The 20,732-nt window shown below is 36.3% G+C and overlaps 3 protein-coding genes and 1 non-coding gene across 9 annotated transcripts; 2 read left to right on the forward strand and 2 right to left on the reverse strand.

The window, feature by feature from the left end:
- The first annotated feature begins 119 nt into the window (after positions 1–119).
- On the forward strand, positions 120–15,312 carry MSH1 (MUTL protein homolog 1). 5 transcript variants are annotated; one of them, XR_844584.1, is made up of 23 exons: positions 120–380; positions 460–598; positions 713–810; positions 900–975; positions 1,125–1,244; positions 2,022–2,069; positions 2,595–2,659; positions 3,549–3,634; positions 3,741–3,905; positions 4,591–4,700; positions 4,786–4,891; positions 4,993–5,068; positions 6,465–6,523; positions 7,020–7,087; positions 7,906–8,079; positions 9,162–9,368; positions 10,856–11,112; positions 11,235–11,378; positions 12,283–12,340; positions 13,038–13,337; positions 13,470–14,198; positions 14,440–14,875; positions 14,961–15,312. XR_844584.1 is itself a non-coding variant. In XM_011043148.1 (22 exons), the coding sequence occupies exons 1-22, from the start codon at positions 265–267 to the stop codon at positions 14,665–14,667; spliced, it is 3,429 nt and encodes a 1,142-aa protein (XP_011041450.1). In that variant the 5' UTR covers positions 120–264; the 3' UTR covers positions 14,668–15,312. The 5 variants fall into 5 exon arrangements, 4 of the variants coding, with proteins under 4 accessions (XP_011041450.1, XP_011041451.1, XP_011041452.1 ...); XM_011043148.1 differs by having other exon boundaries at positions 14,440–15,312; XM_011043149.1 differs by having other exon boundaries at positions 466–598; positions 14,440–15,312.
- Positions 15,313–15,855: 543 nt separating this feature from the next.
- Positions 15,856–18,626, forward strand: ATSEC20 (Sec20 family protein). The gene is made up of 7 exons (XM_011043153.1): positions 15,856–16,239; positions 16,316–16,385; positions 16,468–16,523; positions 16,698–16,773; positions 16,864–16,900; positions 17,976–18,090; positions 18,180–18,626. The coding sequence occupies exons 1-7, from the start codon at positions 15,962–15,964 to the stop codon at positions 18,442–18,444; spliced, it is 897 nt and encodes a 298-aa protein (XP_011041455.1). The 5' UTR covers positions 15,856–15,961; the 3' UTR covers positions 18,445–18,626.
- A 66-nt stretch (positions 18,627–18,692) lies between these two features.
- LOC105137426 (Adenine nucleotide alpha hydrolases-like superfamily protein) lies at positions 18,693–20,683 on the reverse strand. 2 transcript variants are annotated; one of them, XM_011043155.1, is made up of 2 exons: positions 19,808–20,683; positions 18,693–19,188 (listed from the first exon to the last, which is right to left on the reverse strand). In XM_011043155.1, the coding sequence occupies exons 1-2, from the start codon at positions 20,236–20,238 to the stop codon at positions 19,029–19,031; spliced, it is 591 nt and encodes a 196-aa protein (XP_011041457.1). In that variant the 5' UTR covers positions 20,239–20,683; the 3' UTR covers positions 18,693–19,028. The 2 variants fall into 2 exon arrangements, with proteins under 2 accessions (XP_011041457.1, XP_011041456.1); XM_011043154.1 differs by having other exon boundaries at positions 18,693–19,197.
- TRNAS-AGA (transfer RNA serine (anticodon AGA)) lies at positions 20,615–20,696 on the reverse strand. Its single transcript has one exon. It is a non-coding gene; the product is annotated as a tRNA-Ser (tRNA).
- Between the last annotated feature and the right edge of the window lie 36 nt (positions 20,697–20,732).

Below are 20,732 nucleotides of genomic sequence, written 5' to 3' on the forward strand. Positions count from 1 at the left end.
AAAATGCTTTAAAAATTTATAATTATTTGAAAAGAAAACGAAGCAGAAAAATCGCCGTTTCGTGACTAGTGGTCCCCACGGTAAAAAAAAATAGTAGCAAGAAATAAGAGCTAATCTTTTGGCATTCTTTTATCTGTTGTTTTGTGGCGGGAAGAGCAGAAGCAATACAGAGAAACGTCTCAAATCCCCAAAAACCCTAGAATTAGAAATCATCAATTCAATATATTCATTATTCTCCCCAAAACTGAAAGACAAGATTCCAATATGTACTGGTTAGCAACTAGAAATGCCGTCGTTTCACTTCCCAAGTGGCGCTCTTTCGCTCTCCTCCTCCGTGCTCCTTTCAAATGCAGTTCACTTGGCCTGTCGCCACCGCCTCTGTAATTTCTCTCTCTTAATTCAAACTTATATTATATTTTTTGTGTTTTAGCATCTAAAAAAATTGTGAAATACTGATAGTTACAGCAGGATCGGACAGGCTCAACCTATTTATTGCTTTAAAAATCCGAAAGGAACTGCAAGAAATAGTAAGAAATCTAAAGCATCCAATAATGTTCTCGACGACAAGGATCTTTCACACATTATATGGTGGAAGGAGGTGAGCTTCCATTTCTTTTCCTTTTCCCATTCTTTTATTGAAAATGGAATAGAATTGGAAACATGTAATTTTTTTTTTCTTTTTGTGCGCGCACGCGCTATTTTATTACCGCAGAAGTTGCAGCGGTGCAGGAAACCTTCTACTGTTAATCTGGTTAAAAGGCTTATGTATTCCAATTTGCTCGGCTTGGATGCTAGCTTGAAAAATGGGAGGTACGCTCTCACAATGCATCTTTAGGCTACTTATTATTGTTTTGCTGCACAAGGACTAATTACGAAAACCTTTAATTTTCTGGTTGCAGTTTGAAGGAAGGAAATCTCAACTGGGAAATATTGCAATTCAAGTCAAAGTTTCCACGCGAGGTTTTGCTCTGCAGGGTATGTGTTCCATAATCTCCTAAATGGTTCATCCAAGACAACAATGAATCCTATTTGTCTGTCTCCCTTAATATTTATATTTTTCTTTCGCACTGCATATTTGTTTATAATTGGTTGATGAAAGTCAACTTAGTGTTTTATGTTTCCAGGTTGGGGATTTCTATGAAGCCATCGGAATAGATGCTTGTATTCTTGTTGAATATGCTGGTTTAAATCCTTTTGGTGGGCTGCGATCTGATAGCGTTCCTAGAGCTGGCTGCCCTGTTGTGGTATTGGATTTACAACCCTCATTTGTTACAGTAGATTTCTTAGATTTAGAAAGTTTATGAACTTTATTGCAACGTTTGCACATGCCATGTTCATTACTAGTTTTTACAGGAAGGGGAAAAATGTGTAGACTCATGTTTAGCTAACTTACAGCCTCCTGTGCCAATTAAGCTGCGTTCCCCAACTTGCATGACTAAGCAAAAGTCTTGAGAAGATTTCTTGTTGAGTTTAAGGAATGACATAATGTACTATTTCGTGATTGGTCAAAATTATGATGCAGCAGAAAGGATGTTAGTTCTGATTGCAATGTGGCATCTAGAAGATGGTCCTAGGAGGGATGTTGAATTACATCCAATTTTGTGTTACTGCGAGACTCTCTCTCTCTCTCTCTCACTCACTCACTCACACACACACACACGCATTTATTCAGTTTATCCTCACATGGATGTTTTGCTGTTTTTTCATCCTAACCCTATATATCAGGTTCTTTGCAGTTGTCCTCTAAGTTGTGTCAATCTTTTTTCAATAAATAAATAAATAATTCCTAGTTTCTTCAGTTATGTGAAGAAGGATTTTATATATAGAGGATAGATCTTGTCTCTTTTTTTTTTCTTTTCTAGAAATCTTACTTACCCTATTAGTTTAACAAACTTCATGCTTTACCCTTTCTTTTCTTTACCCCCTGCATTATTTTCTGAAGAATGAGTAAAGATGCTTTCTGTTAATCCCATTCATTCTCATTGTTGGTGAAACTTTAATCATTGTAAAATGTCCTGCAGAATCTTCGGCAAACTTTAGATGACTTGACACGGAATGGGTATTCAGTGGTAAGTATGGAAATTGTCGCACAGATCTCCTTTTTTCAGCTAAACACAAAGGTTGTAGAACCTTTTTTCCTTTTAAGCCTATTTATTTAATGTGGCATGAGAGATCAAGTCTTGTGCCTTTATAATGTATTGCCATCGAAACCCTTAAGGCTGCATAAGTTTTATTATTATTTTTTTGGTTGGAAGTGGAAAGGAAAATACTGATGATGTCATGCAATGTGACATTACATAATTTAAAATTTCTCAGGGAAAAGTTATATGTTTTGACTACTTTAACATTTTCGATCCTTCTATTTTCCTTCGATCAACATAATTTTAGTGTTGCATTACTAAAATTGACCCTTTTGTTTATTCATTTATTTATTTCATCATGTGGTGTTAATTCAATATCATTGATCCCATTTAGTTTGGGATTGAGGGTGGTTGTAGTTGTGGTGTTAATTTTATCATGCCTAATATTACCATTTTAAGGTATGAACCTTTACTGGCTGATTTTATTCAATGCTTCCATTATGTTTCTTACAGTGCATAGTGGAGGAGGTTCAGGGTCCAACACAAGCTCGTTCACGTAAAGGTCGTTTCATTTCTGGGTAATCACGCAGAAAACACCCACTATTAATGTTATGCTATCAATGGTGTTGGTGGCCATGGTCTTGTACTTGCCAAAGCAATTTATTCAAAATTGTTCCGGTCACAATGAGACATAGATAAAATATATGTTGTAGTTTTAAAGCCTTTTCACCTTGCCCATACTCAGGAACATGTTTGGAATTAACTTAATATGTACAAGTGATTCAGTTGAGTTTGATGTTTGTTTCATGCATTTTCCATGCAAGTTGTTCTTGGTGTTCTGCATTAATTTGTTTCTAAAGAAAATAATTTTAATGCTTGGAAGGCATGCTTATGTACTTCTAGTGGGAACAATAATAGTATCTGATATATGCAGATCATTTTGCACCATTTCTCAGTGTTTCGCAAAAGAAATGGCATTGAGCAAGACCAAAACATGAAACGCATTATGTCATTTACAATAATTTTTCCATTACGTTTTAAATTTGTGTTTCACTAGGAAGTCTTTTTTTTTTTTTTAACTTTCTTGCAGGTTCAGTCTGCCTCTTACCAACATAACACCAAGGATCTGTGTTATGTTCTGCATTTCTTTTTTTGTCTCTTGTTCAAACTGGATAATGTCTACTTGGCCTAAGCTGGCTTTTAATTATTTTTGTGAAATTCAGTTGAAATGAACCACCAATGAGATTGATATAAAATAAGCACTGAAATAAATTGAAATTCTGCATGTATAAAATCTGTTTTGGATGTTTGAAATAGATTGTAATGATAATTGCAATTGAGAAAATTGTAAGAAATGAAGGGATCATATAAATTAAAGATAGGCTGTGTTCCTGTTATTCATGTAAAATTTTATTGTTTACTTACAATTTCCATATCTTGTTCTGACTTGTTGCTTTGTGGATTTAGGCATGCACGTCCAGGGAGTCCATATGTTTTTGGACTTGTTGGGGTTGATCACGATCTTGAATTTCCAGAACCAATGCCTGTGGTTGGTATGAAAAACTATCATCATCATTAATCTAGTTAACTCAGTGCATATAAGATTGGAGGAAAAAAAAGCGAACTTATCTTTTTGTAAAATATTTCTGGCATTTGTAGGGATATCTCAATCAGCAAGGGGTTATTGCATGATCTCAGTCTTAGAGACCATGAAAACATATTCATTAGAGGATGGTCTGACTGAAGAGGCTTTGGTTACCAAGCTTCGTACTTGTCAGTACCACCATCTATTCCTTCATACATCCTTGAGACACAATTCCTCAGGTTTGCACTTTCTTACTTTTCAGGCTTTTACTACTTTCTTGAAATGACACAGTTTGTTTAATAAAAACTGACATCAATTTTTACTCCCCACATACCGCATCAGTTCTTTTTCTTATTTTAGGCATACCTAAAAATTAGCGTTCTTGATTTTCTCGAGTGTGATATGAGATTTCACTTGTGGTGTTGCCTCAATTTTCATTCTTTCCTTGTCTGAAATGTCAGTCATCCCCTTCTTTGGTATTAAAATCAGTGCAGACTAATGGAGAAAGGCAAGTACATCTTATGCTTGGGAATTTGAGCCTAAAAAATGCATCTTTAAGTTTTGCTTCCCTTGCATGGAATATTTTATTCCTTAGTGCTCTATAGAGTCATATTTGGGTTACTCAGTGAAGGTTCAATTCTTGATTTCCAGTGATAACATCATATTAAAATCATTGCAAACTAATGAGAAAGGCAAGTACATCGTATGCTTGGGAACTTAAGCCTAAAAAATGCATCTTTAAGTTTTGCTTCCCTTGCATGGAATATATTATTTTCTTAGTGCACTGTAGAGCCATATTTGGGTTACTCGGTGAAGGTTCCAATCTTCATTACCGGTGACAGCATGCAGCTTTTTTTGTTGTTATTTTCTCTTCTCTTGGCCATACCATGTACTTTGTTGTTCACAATAGCATCTTTTTTGCAGGAACTTGTCGTTGGGGGGAGTATGGTCGGGGTGGCTTGTTGTGGGGAGAATGTAATGGCAGATATTTTGAATGGTTTGAAGGAGATCCTGTCACTGAGCTTCTATTCAAGGTTCAAACACATTTCTTCTTGTGCTCGTGCTATTGTTTGCTGTTTGATTATAGTTACTTAATCTAAGAATATCAACACCTTTTAGGTCAGGGAGCTTTATGGTCTTGATGATAAAGTTGGGTTCAGAAATGCTTATGTGTCTTCAGAAAACAGGCCCAGACCATTACACCTTGGAACAGCAACACAAATTGGTCAGTTGAACTTTATTTACTCAGTTTAATGTTGAATTGTTTCGTTAGCACCAGGTTGCGACATGCGAACCAATTTGGCAAGATTTGTTCCATACTGCCAGGTGCCATACCAACAGAAGGAATTCCTTGTTTATTAAAGGTGTTACTTCCATCAAATTGCACAGGTCTACCTGAACTGTAAGTGTGATTTTTCACCCTCTTTCTTAAAAAGCCATGTAGAGGCAATAGTTGATGAATGTATCAAATCTATGTTCCTTGTTGCCAAGGCATGAATAAAGCAAAAGGGAGCTTGTCATCCCCACCCATGAAAGTGGTGTATAAAGGATCCATTCAATTTAATTCTCAAAAGAAGAAAAAATACCTACCTGTCCCTACACAAATTTGTACCCAGTGTATGAATAATGATACCATGATACTTTGATTAACCATGGTCAACCACATTATTTAGTTGATTAAATTAGAACTTGGTTCTCTAAGAAGGTTCAAGTTCCCTAGTTGCCCCTGAGTTGACTCCTTAGTATTTTCTTTTTTGACCAGTAGTTCAGGAACACCATAAATGTACAGAATTTTGGCAGTCAGTAGTTCTTGCAAACTAAGTTTTGATGTGAATTAACTCTTTGAATGTTCATCTAGTGCTTGAAATTTATTTGGGAGCATAATGAGTGCAAAGAATTTAAGTATGATCATTGGTTAGATAGGCAAGGTATGAAGATCCTTTTCAGTGTGTTGTGATAAGGATCCTCTATTAATTATTTATTTTTTCTCTTGTGAGATAAAAAGTTTTTTACTTTGAAACTTTAAGAGTGTCATTATTTTATTGGTCAGATTTTAAAAATTGTTGTATTACTAGTATTATTGAGCAGAAGTTGATTATTGACAATATAGTTGCAGTCTTTAGGAAACTTGTGAAACAAAAGAAAGTCAGCTATTGGAGCTGAGCTTTTCAAATGCACTCTTGTACCAGATTTTATTATCTGCAAACTCTTTGAAATTTTTGTTTTAATGTTTTCCTTGGAATGGTAGACATGAAAGTATTGTGCCTTGAAGACTGCTTTGCAGTTCATCCAAAAGAATGGATGAGGTTTCTCTGATTAAGGAAGCTGAGAATAAGCAAGAATGATCAAATGTAGTACTTCAGGAAATTGGTCATCCTGATCTGTTTTTTCCTTATTAAGGATGTTTTTAGGGACAGGGGAGTGGATGTTGATCAAGGTGGATGAAACATCAAAACTAGTTCAGGTTATGCAAATCTTTGTATGCACTTATTCTTTCATGGGCAGAGCCATTTAAATCTAAAGCTTGTTCAATTGTGCATATAATTGTTTATATGGTGGTGGAATTTCTATATTTCCAAGCCATTTTTTATCATCCACTTCAAAGAAGCTTTCCTCAAGCTTCCTTTGTTTCTTTTTTCGTTGTTATTAGAACTATGTTCTTCAAGATAGCTTTGCATGAAGTTTTTATTTTCCTTGGTCTATCTAGAAGATGAAGGTGCACCCACTTTTCTGTTCCCTTGTTGTCTTTGCGATGTAATAAGGCTCATGTTTACTTAATATTGTTCATGATATCTCAGGTATGTCAGAGATCTGCTTCTCAATCCTCCTGCTTATGAAATTGCATCAACAATTCAAGGTGAGTTCTGATATGCATTTTATATAGGCTATTCATTGGTTGTTGAATTGCATCAAAATGAAGTTCATGGTTGTAATTACTTTAACTCATTAACTTGTAAATTATTTTGTTGTGAGTTTAACTCCAAAAAAGTTGCTCGCTGTCTCTCTTAACAATTGGAAATATTCGACAACGTAATCTTCATACTAATCTTAATTTAGAAACGCTTTGGGTGCTGGAAGTGTATTCATTTCAGCTGAATTACTAAATACTGTGATTTCCTTTTGTTCGAATGCACAAATATAGATTCCAGAGAAGGCAACACGTCTTGCTAGAAATAAGTTATACCGAGAAGTGCATAATGGCAAAATTTAACTAGCAATATCTCAGGGCAGTTTATGGGATTTCCCCTTTGAATTTATTTTGTTCAGTTTTTGACTGTTGAATTTCTGCTGTTCTTATGCCTTATGGTAGTGCCAATCATGTTCTTATGTACTATTTTGTTCTTGTTTGGCAGCAACATGCAAACTTATGAGCAATATAACATGCTCAATTCCGGAGTTCACTTGTGTGTCCTCTGCAAAGGTTGTTTTTAACTTACCTTTTTAATTTGTTTGATGTAAAATAACTGCATGTTGCATTCTTTCGCTTCCTTTTTGTTTACTGTTTAATCTTAATTTTGGCTTCCATCTTCACTGGAATTAGAGTTATAATGGAATGTAGTACATGAGTTTCCTTTCCCATTAATGCTTTGTTAGGCTCTTTACTCCCCATGTTTTGCTGTTTTAGGATTTTACTATGATTTCTTGATGATTGATTAAAATCGTTTGTTAAATTGTAATGGTGAATTGACTGAATTCAAATCATGTGTTTGGGAGGGCACGATTCTTTTGTTTAACTTGATACAGTCAATATAGAATTTATAAAAGATAAGAACTACAATTTTTAAGTCACATTCATGATGCTGAGGGAAAGATTGGATCTGGAAATTTCTTAAAAAATTGTTGGAGTTTCAGACATTTTGACCTGGACTCTTGCTATGATGGTTAAGTGATTGCCCTCGTTAAAACTTCAAAAACAATAAGCTCTTAAAATTTGAGCTTGTTAATTTCTATGAAGAAATTATTACCCAGTTGTAAAAGTGCATTTGTTGGATTGAAACCATTGTTTATTGTTATATCTGTTCCTGCTATTTGCCTTCGATGTACCCGGGAAGTAATAATGGTTGCATGAACTCAATCAGTATGAAGATGATAACAACATAATATGTTTACTGTTGCCTAAATTCGGCAAAATATATGGTCATCATTTTTTATTAATATTCTTTTTTTTGAAGATATCCATGCTGAATCTCAAAAACTTTCAAATTCTGTATCTGATTCTTGGTTTCTTATATGATGCAGCTTGTGAAGTTACTTGAACAGAAGGAAGCCAATCATATTGAGTTTTGTAGAATAAAAAATGTACTTGATGAAATATTGTTCATGTATAGAAACTCTGAGCTCAATGAAATACTGAAATCATTGATGGATCCTGCTTGGATGGCAACTGGTTTGAAAATTGACTTTGAGACATTAGTAAGTGGAAGCATCCTTTTCTATATGTTATTGATACCCTTTCAATAAACTTCTTCCTTTACTTGTTCAATAAACACTAGATTATGCTTTGGATGCTGGGATGGGTGGGATGCATTAAATGAAGAACATTGGATTTTATCTTGTATGGTTGCCTTGTTTAAGATGCATTATGTGCTGATGTTCACCAAAATATAAAATTAGCTGTTCAGTAATGCAGAGGAAAAACTTGAATTTGACACTTGAAGCAGTCATGGAGTGTGGTATCTTTTTTGTTAGAATTTGGAACTTATATTTTTATTCATCAACTTCTTTAGTATATATCAGACCAATTTAATATTTTTTACCAGAATGTTTAACTATGTGTCATCATTTACTTCTTTGCAGCTGTAAACAAATTTAATGTCTTGGCAGTCTCAAGGCTGCTTAAATGCTGCAGTGTTTTTTATTTTTCTCATCATTCTTGTTGTTTTCTGTATAATTGATACAACGTCCAAGGCAGTGGTGGAACGCCACCACTCTGCTAAGGAGGGCCATTGAGAAAATTTTTCCTTTTTAAGGAGTTGAATAACATAGATTATGGGCGAAAAATTATAACAACTTGGAGAAAATTTATTAGGTTAGGGATTGTTCTGAGGAGGGGCTCTCCCAAGAAATTTCCAAGGTTCCAAGGACTGTATGGATTTAATGCACCTATCAAGATCCTACTTTCTCTATTTATTTATTTGTTCTTTTTAACAAGAAACATTTTATTAATTTGTTTATTGTTCATAATTATATCTCAAATGCTAATTAGATTTTTTAAAGAAATATTGACACCATAAGCAGATATTCCATTTGGATCACTTGGGTTAATGCTTTAGTTTTTTTAGCTTAAGTTGTAGCCTTTTGAACAAGATCTCATGTGCTGATGGTTGTAACAAGCTCTTCAATTTGTGGCAGTAAAATCTAGTGCCATTGTATTTGCGTCTACAGCTAATTAAACATGACCCAATAATAATGTTTTTGGCATGTTTTCTTTTTTCTTCTTGTATGGATTTCCTGGTTCAGTAAGCTGTGTTCATTATTATTTTTGTTTTTTCCAGGTTAATGAATGTGAATGGGCTTCAGGCAGAATTTCTGAAATGATTTCCCTAGATGGTGAAAGTGATCAAATGATAAGTTCCTGTCCTGTTGTACCAAGTGAATTTTTTGAGGATATGGAGTCTTCATGGAAAGGTCGTGTGAAAAGGGTCCACATAGAGGAGGAATTTTCAGAAGTGGAAAAGGCTGCACAGGCCTTATCTTTAGCAGTAAGTCCCTGGAATAAAACTTTTCATGATATGAGTAGACACCTTGCTTCTTACCCTAATTGTCAATGCTCCTAGAAGAGTATTTGTTTTTTCTGTTTTTATGTTCTTGATGGTATATTTATAAACTCATAGCTATCAGCTTTGTCTATTCATTTTTTATTTTGTAGTTCATTACTGAATCAGAAATTCACTGTCATGCACAATCCATATCATGCATATTTATGAGTTTATCAGCGACTCCAGTCTTGGTTCATAGTGCTTTATATTTAATAGCTCACAGTGTGACTCTGGAGGCCCATGGTGTATCACCATTTTTATGTTAAGATATTTGACAAATTATCCGAAAAGGCGGATGATAAAGCCTAACTTGAGGGTAATTTGAGCAGCCTTAGACCAACTGACACATGAAAGCTTAATCTAAAAAGGAAATGGAAAAGCACAACGGGATGCTGTGACAAGAGAAGATATACTATTTAGTGTTCTAGACTAAATGGGAAGCCCTTAACTTAAGGGGCATTTATACTTTTATTTTTAAAAATCTAAGAAGATGAGAAGGTAGAATAGGATGCTCTGTAGAAAAAAGAAAAAAAAAACTGTGCAATCTGAAGTAGTCTCAGGCACTATGTCTCAATGCCATAATGTCTTAAATATATTTCTGCATAGTTATATTTTCAACAATCCCTTATCTGATTGATGCCTTTTTTATGTTAAATGATACCCCCTTCACTTCTTTCCTTGCACTGCCCCTGTTTTTGGGGATGTCCATGAACCAACTAACCTGTTCTACATAAACTGACTTGCTATATAGAGTTAGGACGAGTGATTGGTCTATAAAATTAAAAATAACCGGCACAGGATGGTAAATGGTGGGATCTTGATTTCTTCTACTACAAATATTCTACCTGATTCGGTCATTAATTTAAAATAGGTGAATTTTCATTTCAGAGTAGGTAAATAAGTGCAGACATGTCAACTCTTTCTTAATCAATAACTTCTAATGAGCATAGACTTTGGAAGCCATGTTAAGATCATTGCTTTTCAGCTTGGATTCTTGCCAGTGGCAAGAATCAGTATAATGTGCTGTCCTATTTCTTGAACTCTATGGATCATTATCTTTTTTTTTTTTTTAAAAAAAATAATCTAACATAGTGATATTTGATGGGTCTTGTAATTGGAATAGATAGACATTGGTGCTTTGATATCATGTATTTTTATTATCTCAACAACTATTCCACAATCTCAACAACTATTCCATAAACAACATAATCTGCTGGTGCAGAAAGATTTATTTTGGCATCTCCTGTATAAAAAAAGTTGACACTTCCGATCAACCTTGGAATTTTATGACTTGACCTGACTAAATTTGTCATCTTCAGGGTGTTTTTTTTTTTTAATTAATTTGTTTGTTAATTAAATATGAATAACATGATACAGGCATGAAGCATATTCCTTTGTTCATAAAATATAGGCTTCCATCATTGTTGTAGGTCACTGAAGATTTCATTCCTATCATTTCAAGAATAAAAGCAACCACATCCCCCTTTGGTGGTCCAAAGGGAGAAATATTGTATGCTCGAGAGCATGGAGCTGTTTGGTTCAAGGGAAAACGGTTTGCACCAGCAGTATGGGCTGGGACCCCCGGGGAAGAACAAATTAAACAGCTTAAACCTGCTGTAGATTCTAAAGGCAGAAAAGTTGGTGAGGAATGGTTTACTACAATTAAGTTGGAGGATGCTTTAACGAGGTGTGCTGTTTTTACTTGAAACTATGAAAGAAGATTTCTGTGATGTTCCCCTTTCACTTTCTTAGATTCTGTTCTGTATTTAGTTCTGTTTCAATAATCAACTCATGCCACCTCTGTTTCAGGTATCATGATGCAGGCGAGAAAGCAAAAGCAAAGGTTTTGGAATTGTTGAGGGGGCTTTCTGCTGAGTTACAAACAAAAGTCAATATCCTTGTCTTTGCATCAATGGTGCTTGTCATTGCAAAGGCATTATTTGCTCACGTGAGGTTGGTTGCTCATATTTTTGGAAATTTACGAGTTTGAGCATAATTTCATTGCTAATCTTATCAGAAACTATTTTATTACTGTTTGATGAATGATATTGTCTTCTGCAGTGGTGTTTATTTGAAAAGTTTGCTGGAATAGACAAACACAAAAGAGTACAAAATACTTTACAATTTAGTGAATCTACTTGACCCATAATAGAAAGAACAACAACAAAATATCAATCCCCATTTTAATTGACAGGTTCTTATGGATGGGCTAAGAGAATGGGAATGTCAGTTTATGTGTATTGTTTTTGGCTGCTGGATAAAAACCTGATTTAGACTAGGCTCACTGGTTATCAGTTACAAACAGTCCACCAGTCTGTGAAACATCCTATCTACCTTCATAAAGCTGATCCGAACCCATCTTCATAAGTTGACCTACCTCTTAAATGGTTTGCTCAACCAGCAAACTGTGCAGAAGGCAATTTTTTTTTTTATTTGATGTCACAAAGTGATTTGGATGAGTTCATGCCTTTACAAGTTTATACTTTTCAACATCAACTTGTGAATGCATATTTTTTTATCTGGCATATTCTTCCACTGAAATGACAATGCCGCTGCGCGTGTGCGCGCTCACGAATGTTGTGGGCTGCATTTCATGAGGTGGGGCGTTATGCCTGCCCAAACCCAATTGACTTTGGTCATTTTCCTACGGGTTTGGCTGGTAATTAACAGCAAGAAAAACTTTCATTTTTCCATTTTATTATCTCAATTAAAGTTTTTTGGAATATTTTGGGACTTAGTAATCTGAAATGTTGGAGTTGTGAATCTTTTGTTAATTGATTCACTATCATGTCTGACTTGTCCTAAATATTTGGTGTTCTTTGATCCACATCTAATTTTGGTTTCAATTTTATTACAGTGAAGGGAGACGGAGAAAATGGGTTTTTCCCACTCTTACTGGGTTCAATGATTCAAAGGTAGTATGCAACATGTCAATTTCAGGTCAAATTAACATTGCTGTTTTTCATGTCTGCAGTATAGAACCTTCAAAGCGTACTATCTAGCACTATCATTTCACTTTTGCATCAAACAACAAAGATTTTGAATGTACTGCAAATGTTTGTTTCCCATCTCCTAGTTGTGTAACCATGATTGGAGCTGCCTAAAAGGAACACAAATTTTGTGTTTCCATCTATGCTAACAATCAGACATGTACTGCATCATGCTATTGGATCCCTGGTGTGCTCTAATATCATTAATTATCATCAGAAGCTATAATTTACTTATTATTAGTGGAGTTGCTTTTACTAAAACTAAAAATGGCAACCAGGTGATTGATCTTGTTTTCCTCTGTATTATGTTGCTGTATGACAAAAACTGAATCATAGAATACTGCATGGTCCTTTGAACATGGATTATTTCAAAGCGAATGTGCTGCACTTGATTCATATTGTACAATTTCCTGCATTTCTGATCACCTGGCCTAGTAGTGTTCAGTGTCTAATGACGTCCGTGCTACTTAGAAGTTTTATTCAAGGATGTTTCTCTAGCTGTAGCTGTTATACTTGATGGATATGTCACACTATGGCCCTACAATATTTTATTGTATTGTAAGATTTTATCTCATCAAGCTGCTATGCATTTGTTAGTCTCTGATGCTGATGGTTTGAGCAGGGCGTGAAATCCTCGGATGGTGCTAACAGGATGAAATTAGTTGGTCTGTCTCCATATTGGTTTAATGCTGCAGAAGGCAGTGCTGTACAGAATACAGTGGATATGCGGTCCTTGTTTCTTTTGACAGGACCAAACGGAGGTGGTAAATCTAGTTTGCTTCGATCAATCTGTGCATCTGCATTACTTGGAATATGTGGACTTATGGTGCCTGCAGAGTCAGCTTTGATTCCTAACTTTGATTCTATAATGCTTCACATGAAATCTTACGATAGTCCTGCTGATGGAAAAAGTTCATTTCAGGTATTGACTTTTTTATGCTCCATTACAATTTATGTGGCTTTTTGATCTCTTGTTAATTGTTGTCTACCCTGCAGATTGGGTTGTACAGATGTGGTTGTTTGAGTTTCTCTTTATCTTGTTTTAATGGCTCAGGTGGAAATGTCAGAAATCCGGTCCCTTGTAACTGGAGCCTCATCAAGAAGCCTTGTGCTTGTAGATGAAATATGTCGAGGAACAGAAACAGCTAAGGGTGCTTGTATTGCTGGAAGCATTGTTGAAACTCTTGATAGAATTGGTTGTCTTGGAATTGTGTCCACCCATTTGCACAGCATATTTGATTTGCCACTTGATACCAGCAACACCGTGTATAAAGCAATGGGAACAGAGTATGTGGATGGACGAACAAAACCAACTTGGAGGTTGATAGATGGGATTTGCAGAGAAAGTCTCGCTTTTGAAACAGCTAAGAAGGAAGGAATCCCTGAAAGTATAATCCAAAGAGCCGAAGACCTGTATTTTTCAGCTTATGCTAACGGAGTTATTTCAGGAAAAACAGTCAACAGTGTCGGACAGTTATCTTCTGATAGGATTGTTAATGATTCTGATGAAGCCCATTTATCGAGTGGAACCACAGCTTCTCTTCATCCTAGTACCCATTCAACAAAGGCAGTGGATACTGTGGAGAAGAAAGATATTGAAAAAGCTATGACCATGATATGCCAGAAGAAGCTGATTGAGCTCTACAAACAGAAAAACACATCAGAAGTTGTATCCTTCCACTGTGTTGCTATTGGTGCCAGGGAACAGCCACCTCCATCAGCAATCAGTGCTTCATGTGTCTATGTGATGTTGAGACCCGACAAGAAGCTATATGTTGGAGTGGTACTTTCTTTTAACATATTCCTTTCCTGTTATTATTTTTGAGCTCACACTCAGACATTGATCATCACACGAGGGTTTATTTTTGTCATTGATTCAAGATGTCTATAAAAATAACCCAGATATACTAGGTGTGATAATAAACCTTCATTTCCAGCATCTGGTTATGGATTAAGCTCATCAATTTGATTTATTGAGTTTCAAACTTCTATTAGTTACACTCTTTGCTCAATGATTGCCACAGACAGATGATCTTGAAAGCCGAATCCGTTCACATCGTTCAAAGGAAGGAATGGACAATGCTGCTTTTCTTTATTTCATAGTCCCTGGAAAGAGTATTGCTTGCTTACTGGAAACTCTTCTCATCAACCAACTTCCTATTAAAGGATTCAAACTGACAAATGTGTCTGATGGTAAGCATCGGAATTTCGGCACAACCAATCTCTCTCTGGAAAGTGTGACTGTTCATTAATGCATCAACAGCTCTATCATTTTGCTTTTGGAGAAGCTGCTATGATGGGAGAAAATCCTGTGAAATCCCATCCTATGTATATGAGAAAGAAGCCACACCTCTTTTCTTTATTTTATAGTTCCCGGAAAGAGCATTGCTAGCCAACTGGAAACTCTTCTTATCAACCAGCTTCCTGCTAAAGGCTTCAAACTGGCTGGTGTTGCTTATGGTAAATAGCTGAAACTTGGCACCACCATGTCTGTGGAGGTGTGATTTTCCATTAATGCATCAACTTTATTTCTTTGCCTTGGCAGAAGCTGCTAAGATGAGAGGAAATGCCATCCAATTCCATCCTTTGTATATGAAAAGGATAATTTTCCCGTTACATGTATATGGCAAGTGATATGGAAGCAGTGCAGCGGTGGCTGCAGCAATTTTGTTTTTGATCCCAGTTGCTCCACTAGCACTAGCAGTAGTTGTAACTCGTATGTTGGCCCAGTTAAGAGGGCAAATTTGTTGCCCATCGATGTATTTTTGGAAACGAATTAATTATGCAACTGTATTCAATGCCTCAAGCATGTAGCCTGTCACTGGATATTCTTGAACTGAAGCTCTTAGAAACACGGAAAGCTGGTCTATGAGAAGTGATGATTGGTCACAAGACTCGCTTGCTTGCCAGTAGTTTGGTCTTTTCATTATGGTGTCGTCCATAATGTGCGTAAAAAGGTGTCGCATTTCAAAAATAAATAAATAAATAAATAGATCAGTTCAACAATCACAGCCCTCTTCTTAATAACTTTGGAGATTTAGGTGGTGTTGCTTTTTAATAAAAACATCTGTGTGATTTCAATTTAAGTAGTCGAGTCTTCATGGTTTATTCCGTCGAGTTCCTGAGTCTTTATTGAGAGACTAATTATCCCTTTAATTTATTGTTTTTTAATTATATTTATTGAATCCTACTTATTCCAACTAAATTTTTACATGCCCAGCGTATCATCTATCCATTTTTTTACACCTTTACCCTTCTCTTTGAACACTGATGTTTGGGAATTCGTTTAAAATTACTTCCGAGTGCTTTTTAAAGCATGTTTGATTGGTGTGTTTCTCAGTGTTTACTGGATGCACACACTACCTCAATTTTTATTTTATTTTTAACTTTTTAACTGCTGACCAAACACGGCCTTAAGAAAATTACAGTTTTATCCCTTCATTATTTTATTTTATTTTGGTCTACAGGCAGAGATCACTCCTAGCGGTAGCGGTTGTGGATTAGGAGGAGAAGAAACATCTTTCGAAGGACGAGGACGAGGGCGATATGGATGAGGTAGTGGAGGCAGTGGAGAAGGCGAAGAAAGAATGGGAAGAGACGTATTCTAAAGCACAACAACACATGAAAGCAATTCAAGATTACGACGCCAAATCTTCTTCTTCTTCTGTTTCTCTTCCGAGATTGAATGGCTTGGCACAAGATTGTTTAGCTTTGCTTCAATCCTTGCAGTTCCAGCTCGATCTCCTTGCTCCTCAATTGCCTACCGATGATCAAATCAAATCCGCCCTCCAATTACTTGATTCCTGGAAACAGCTTTACCATGAGTAAATCTTTCTCTTTACACTCTCCCTTAATTGTCTTCTTAATAAACACTAATTTGTGTGTCTTATTTGGAATTAGTTTGCGGGTGAGTTTGAGAAATGCTAATTTGCAAGCCAAGGCTAACATGAGAAAAGCTGCTCAACAAGAGGTGCTTCTCTTTTTCTATTTTATTTGTTCTGTTTTAAATCTGATTGTGTTTTGTTTTAAATTATAGTAATTAATCATTGTAGAGAGAGCTTCTTCTTGGTGGTGGAGAAGAGTCCACTATTCGCAGGCGAAATTTGCAGTATGTCTTCTTCTTTTTACTTCCAATCAGAATACTGTAACGATTCATTGTTTTCTTTATAGATTTAAGGAGTAAATTATATCATGCACTGTTTAAAGAAAATGGGCAACTTGTTACTCTTCTTTTTATGTGGTTTTGTTAACACTTGTTGCGTGATTTGTTGCTTTGCATCAGGACAAAGGCTGGGATGACATCCGCTGCAGAGAGCATCACAGAGAGCCTTCGCAGAACTCGTCAGCTAATGGTTCAGGTCAGTCATTGCGCTGTCTCTTTCCCTCTTTTTTATTTTTTCTTAATTTCTTTTTGTTGTTAATTTCTTTTTCTTACCCTGGGTTTGCAGGAGGTTGAAAGAAGTACTGGCACTCTCATGACTTTTGGTACGTGTTTTTTGATTGTGCACATTGAATGCATTTCAGTTTTTTTCTCTTCCTCCATCATAATGACATTGCGAGAATCCTCCTTCGCTCTTTATTCCTTTCAACACATGTCATTATTTGCTGTTATCCTGTTAATTTTTGTCTGTTTCGTGTTCCATAATAGTTCAAGATTGGCTGATTTTAATTTCCAAGCAATTATTATTGCATTTCATCTTCTTTTCCTGTTTTATAAATTATGTGAAAGTGAAACTTTGTGAGTTTTTGATAAGATGATATTTTTATAAAGTTGATTCCAGATAGAAGATGATAAACAATTTGTTCGACTATGTTAGTTTTTGGTTCATCTTCTCATAAAGCTTTCTGGAAATCGTAGTGAGCTTTTCAAAATGGAACTTGACTCTATTCTTTTCATTGATTCGATGTTTCCTTTTCTTTTCCTGTCACTCTGCTGTAATGTATCATAAACAATTGAGTTCTTAAGCAGAAATTCTATACACAAAATCAAAACCTTAATTTACCACTTGTTTCAATTCATTCATATACTGTGTCCTAGAAATCAAAGACAACCCGCTGGAATTTGTCTTTGACAATCAAAGCCTGTGAACCTGCTGAGGTCACAACTTGGACTCTGTTGGTAATTTTGAATAATGAGCATGGTTTGCTCCAATTGTGTGTTTGGATATCATCACACTGGTTTTAGTATTAGATTGAGTTATTGATCTGAAGGTCTTGGCTCTTTAGACTTGCCTTTTGGTATCATTGGACTTCATCACATTACAATTTCCTGTTGGCATTGGTTTGTAATTCAACATGCCATTTTTAACTGCTGCCACATAATTTTCAACTTTATTCTTTACCTGGTCATTTATATTTGCTGGAAATTTTTGCCAGATGATGCTACCCAATCTAGTATGATTTAATACTTTTTACACAGTTTTGGCGTTTCTTCAGTATTTTTCTTATTTCAACTTGTGCTCTTTATTACATGGCATGTCCTGGTTCTGTGCTTTTGAGAGTACACATCCTTTAGAAACCTTTGGGTAATTTAGCTAATGTATTCAGGTTGGTTTTGCAGAGGAATCAACAACAGTATTAAGGAAGGCTGAAACAGAATATAAGGGTCATCGCTCATTGTTATCGCGAACTCGCAATCTTCTCTCTATGATGCAACGTCAGGATGTTCTTGACAGGTATATAAGAAAAGAAAATGGCTTTTTATGTCATCTTGATCAGAAATTATCTCCTTTCACGAAACCTAATGCTAATTGTATCTGGACAGGGTGATACTGGCAGTAGGATTTTTCTTGTTTTCATGTGCTGTTCTTTATGTTGTTTCCAAGCGCATTGGCGTACTTGCATTGCAGAGAAAGGTTACTGCTGCCTTAAAAGCTGGTATGGCCGGAAAAGGAGCCATCAAAGCCAGAGCTGTTGAAGATGCTATACCCAGAGTTATTGAAGATGGTATTAATGTTGCTCATGTCTTGGACAATGCAGTTCCCCAGGTGGAAGTACGTGTAGAACAAGCCATGCACGATGAACTTTAAGGTTCTAGGTTTTGCTAATTTAAGTCCTTGTACAGGGGCTCTTCAGCTTTCTTACCCGTGTTTCCATATGCTGGCTCACTTACAAACTCGAGTAATATACCATGCGATAGGTTGTCGCATTTTTATTCTGTTGAGGCTACCTTGATGAGCGATTAAAAAAAATATGAGTTTGTCATTGGCTACGATTGATCTCATTTTGACAGAAAGACTAGAGGAAAGAACATGAGAAATAAGTTACAAGAAAATAGAATCTAGCTTCGGTCGCTACCTTCTTTTCATATGTTTGGAAATTGTGAGAATTAAGAGATGAAAACAGTAATGAAATGAAAAGAAAAAACTTAAATAAAAGGTTTTACTCAATCTGGCAATGAAAGGATTAACAATCTCAAGTTCTGAAATTGATTTGTATATGTCATAAACAAGCGAGGCTTAGGGGGAGCAATGGGTTTGGAGTCACTTGATTGGCCGATGCATTTCTTCTGGAATCAATTGCCATCACTGTAGAGGAAGCTGACCTCGGAAGTGATCATCTCTAAGAAGCTTGCAGGATTTTCAAGTAATTTTGTGAGATTGACCAAAAATGATCATGCTAGGAGCCAGAAGTTTTTGTGGGTTTTTGTATTGAGCACATAACCTGCATTCTGTCCTCTTTTTTGCACTGCAACACAAGTGCACTTGCTGTTCTCAATCAAATACTCCGCTGTATCTAACCCCTTTGTACCCGACCCTCCTGACAGTTTATACCTGCTTGTGCTACAGATACAAAAAAGAACAGAGAATTAGGAACTTCATATCCAAAAAGATCAAGATAACAAGATCAAAATGATATCCATTTCTAATAGGATCTTTTGAGTCTGATGGAGTTTCAAGCTCTCTCCTGCCCAACCTCTCTCCAACATTTTCGATCATCTTCATGAGCAGGACTAGTTGTCTTACTGCTACCCAGATTTACTATTTGAATGGCATGCTGAGAACCATACCTCATTTTCATGGTTGGAGTGTTTGCGGACCATAATTTTACATAATTCTTCTTTACCAAGTAACCACATATGCATGGTCACAGGCCAGAAATTAAAAAGAAAAAGTAGCAGGAGATGAGACCAGATAGAGACAGCCATAAAAAAAGTGTTGTATCGGAAACATGGTATTTCTGCATTCTAGCTAGCTTTCGATTTTGGCAGTTTTGAGCCCTTCAGGGATAGATTTAGTTAGGTTTGTGAATGTGGTTTATTAACAGAGTTCATGCAGAATCAGGGATTCCCCTTGCTTCTTCTTCTTCATTTTTTTTTTCTTTTTCTTCATCCTCCTAGCTATTTTTACATGTAATGTAATGCAAAGTTTGAAGATGGCTAGTCAATCTCACCCTAATATTGCAGTAGAGAAACCTCGTCTCTGGCCAATAATAAGAAGATCGACCCTTAACAGGTTGCTTTTGTTAAGGATAGCATTCGCCTTGTCCTTGGTCTCCTCCATTAATTGAGTCCTTTCTAAGCGAACAGGTATTTTTGGCTGGGCAATCCGGCACACCTGCCGCATTGCTTCAAGAAAGTCACCTTCCCCAACTCCACCACCTCCTTCAGATGAGTTGGGCATGGGACCTGGCGTTAGACTATATATCTTTCTGAACGAAAATGTGTTCCACCAAGAATATGCACTTTCGACATGGAGAAGTATGAGCTCATCATTCTCAACAACTACATGGGAAAGTGCATATTGAAGCGCACCTGCTGATTCGCGGCTTGGGTCTGCCACCACCATTACTTTCCTTGATCGTGCAGTAGTCTCACTCCCCATTACCACCAACGGCCACCACCGCCACTACCACCGCCACCAACAGCTACAAATCGGGGCTGAGACGACTTGAGGTAGAAAATGGGCGTCACAAATTAAATGTCATTGTGGATGGTTTGTGTTAATCCAAAACTACCTTGGTATTTGTTAGCTCATATTTTGTGGATTAACAACAAAGGGCACTGTGGAGATGTGCTAAATATGGAGTGCTTTAATGTTCCACGCTAATTTTGGAAGTTTCTGGAACTCCAGCTATGTTTGTGACTTGGTCAATATATACCGGCAGAACCTGCCTGACAAGCGGAAAACTTTTCCGGTTGATCGTTCAGTATATTCGCCCGCGCTCTGACCAATACAGTGATAAAAATAGTTCAAAAATCGTGAGCGGCAGGATTCGAACCTGCGCGGGCAAAGCCCACATGATTTCTAGTCATGCCCGATAACCACTCCGGCACGCCCACTTAATTGCTGTCTTTTTGAAACATTTTATACAAGTC

The sequence above is a fragment of the Populus euphratica genome, unplaced genomic scaffold (assembly GCF_000495115.2).
Source record: "Populus euphratica unplaced genomic scaffold, PopEup_1.0 scaffold81.1, whole genome shotgun sequence".
NCBI lineage: Eukaryota > Viridiplantae > Streptophyta > Magnoliopsida > Malpighiales > Salicaceae > Populus > Populus euphratica.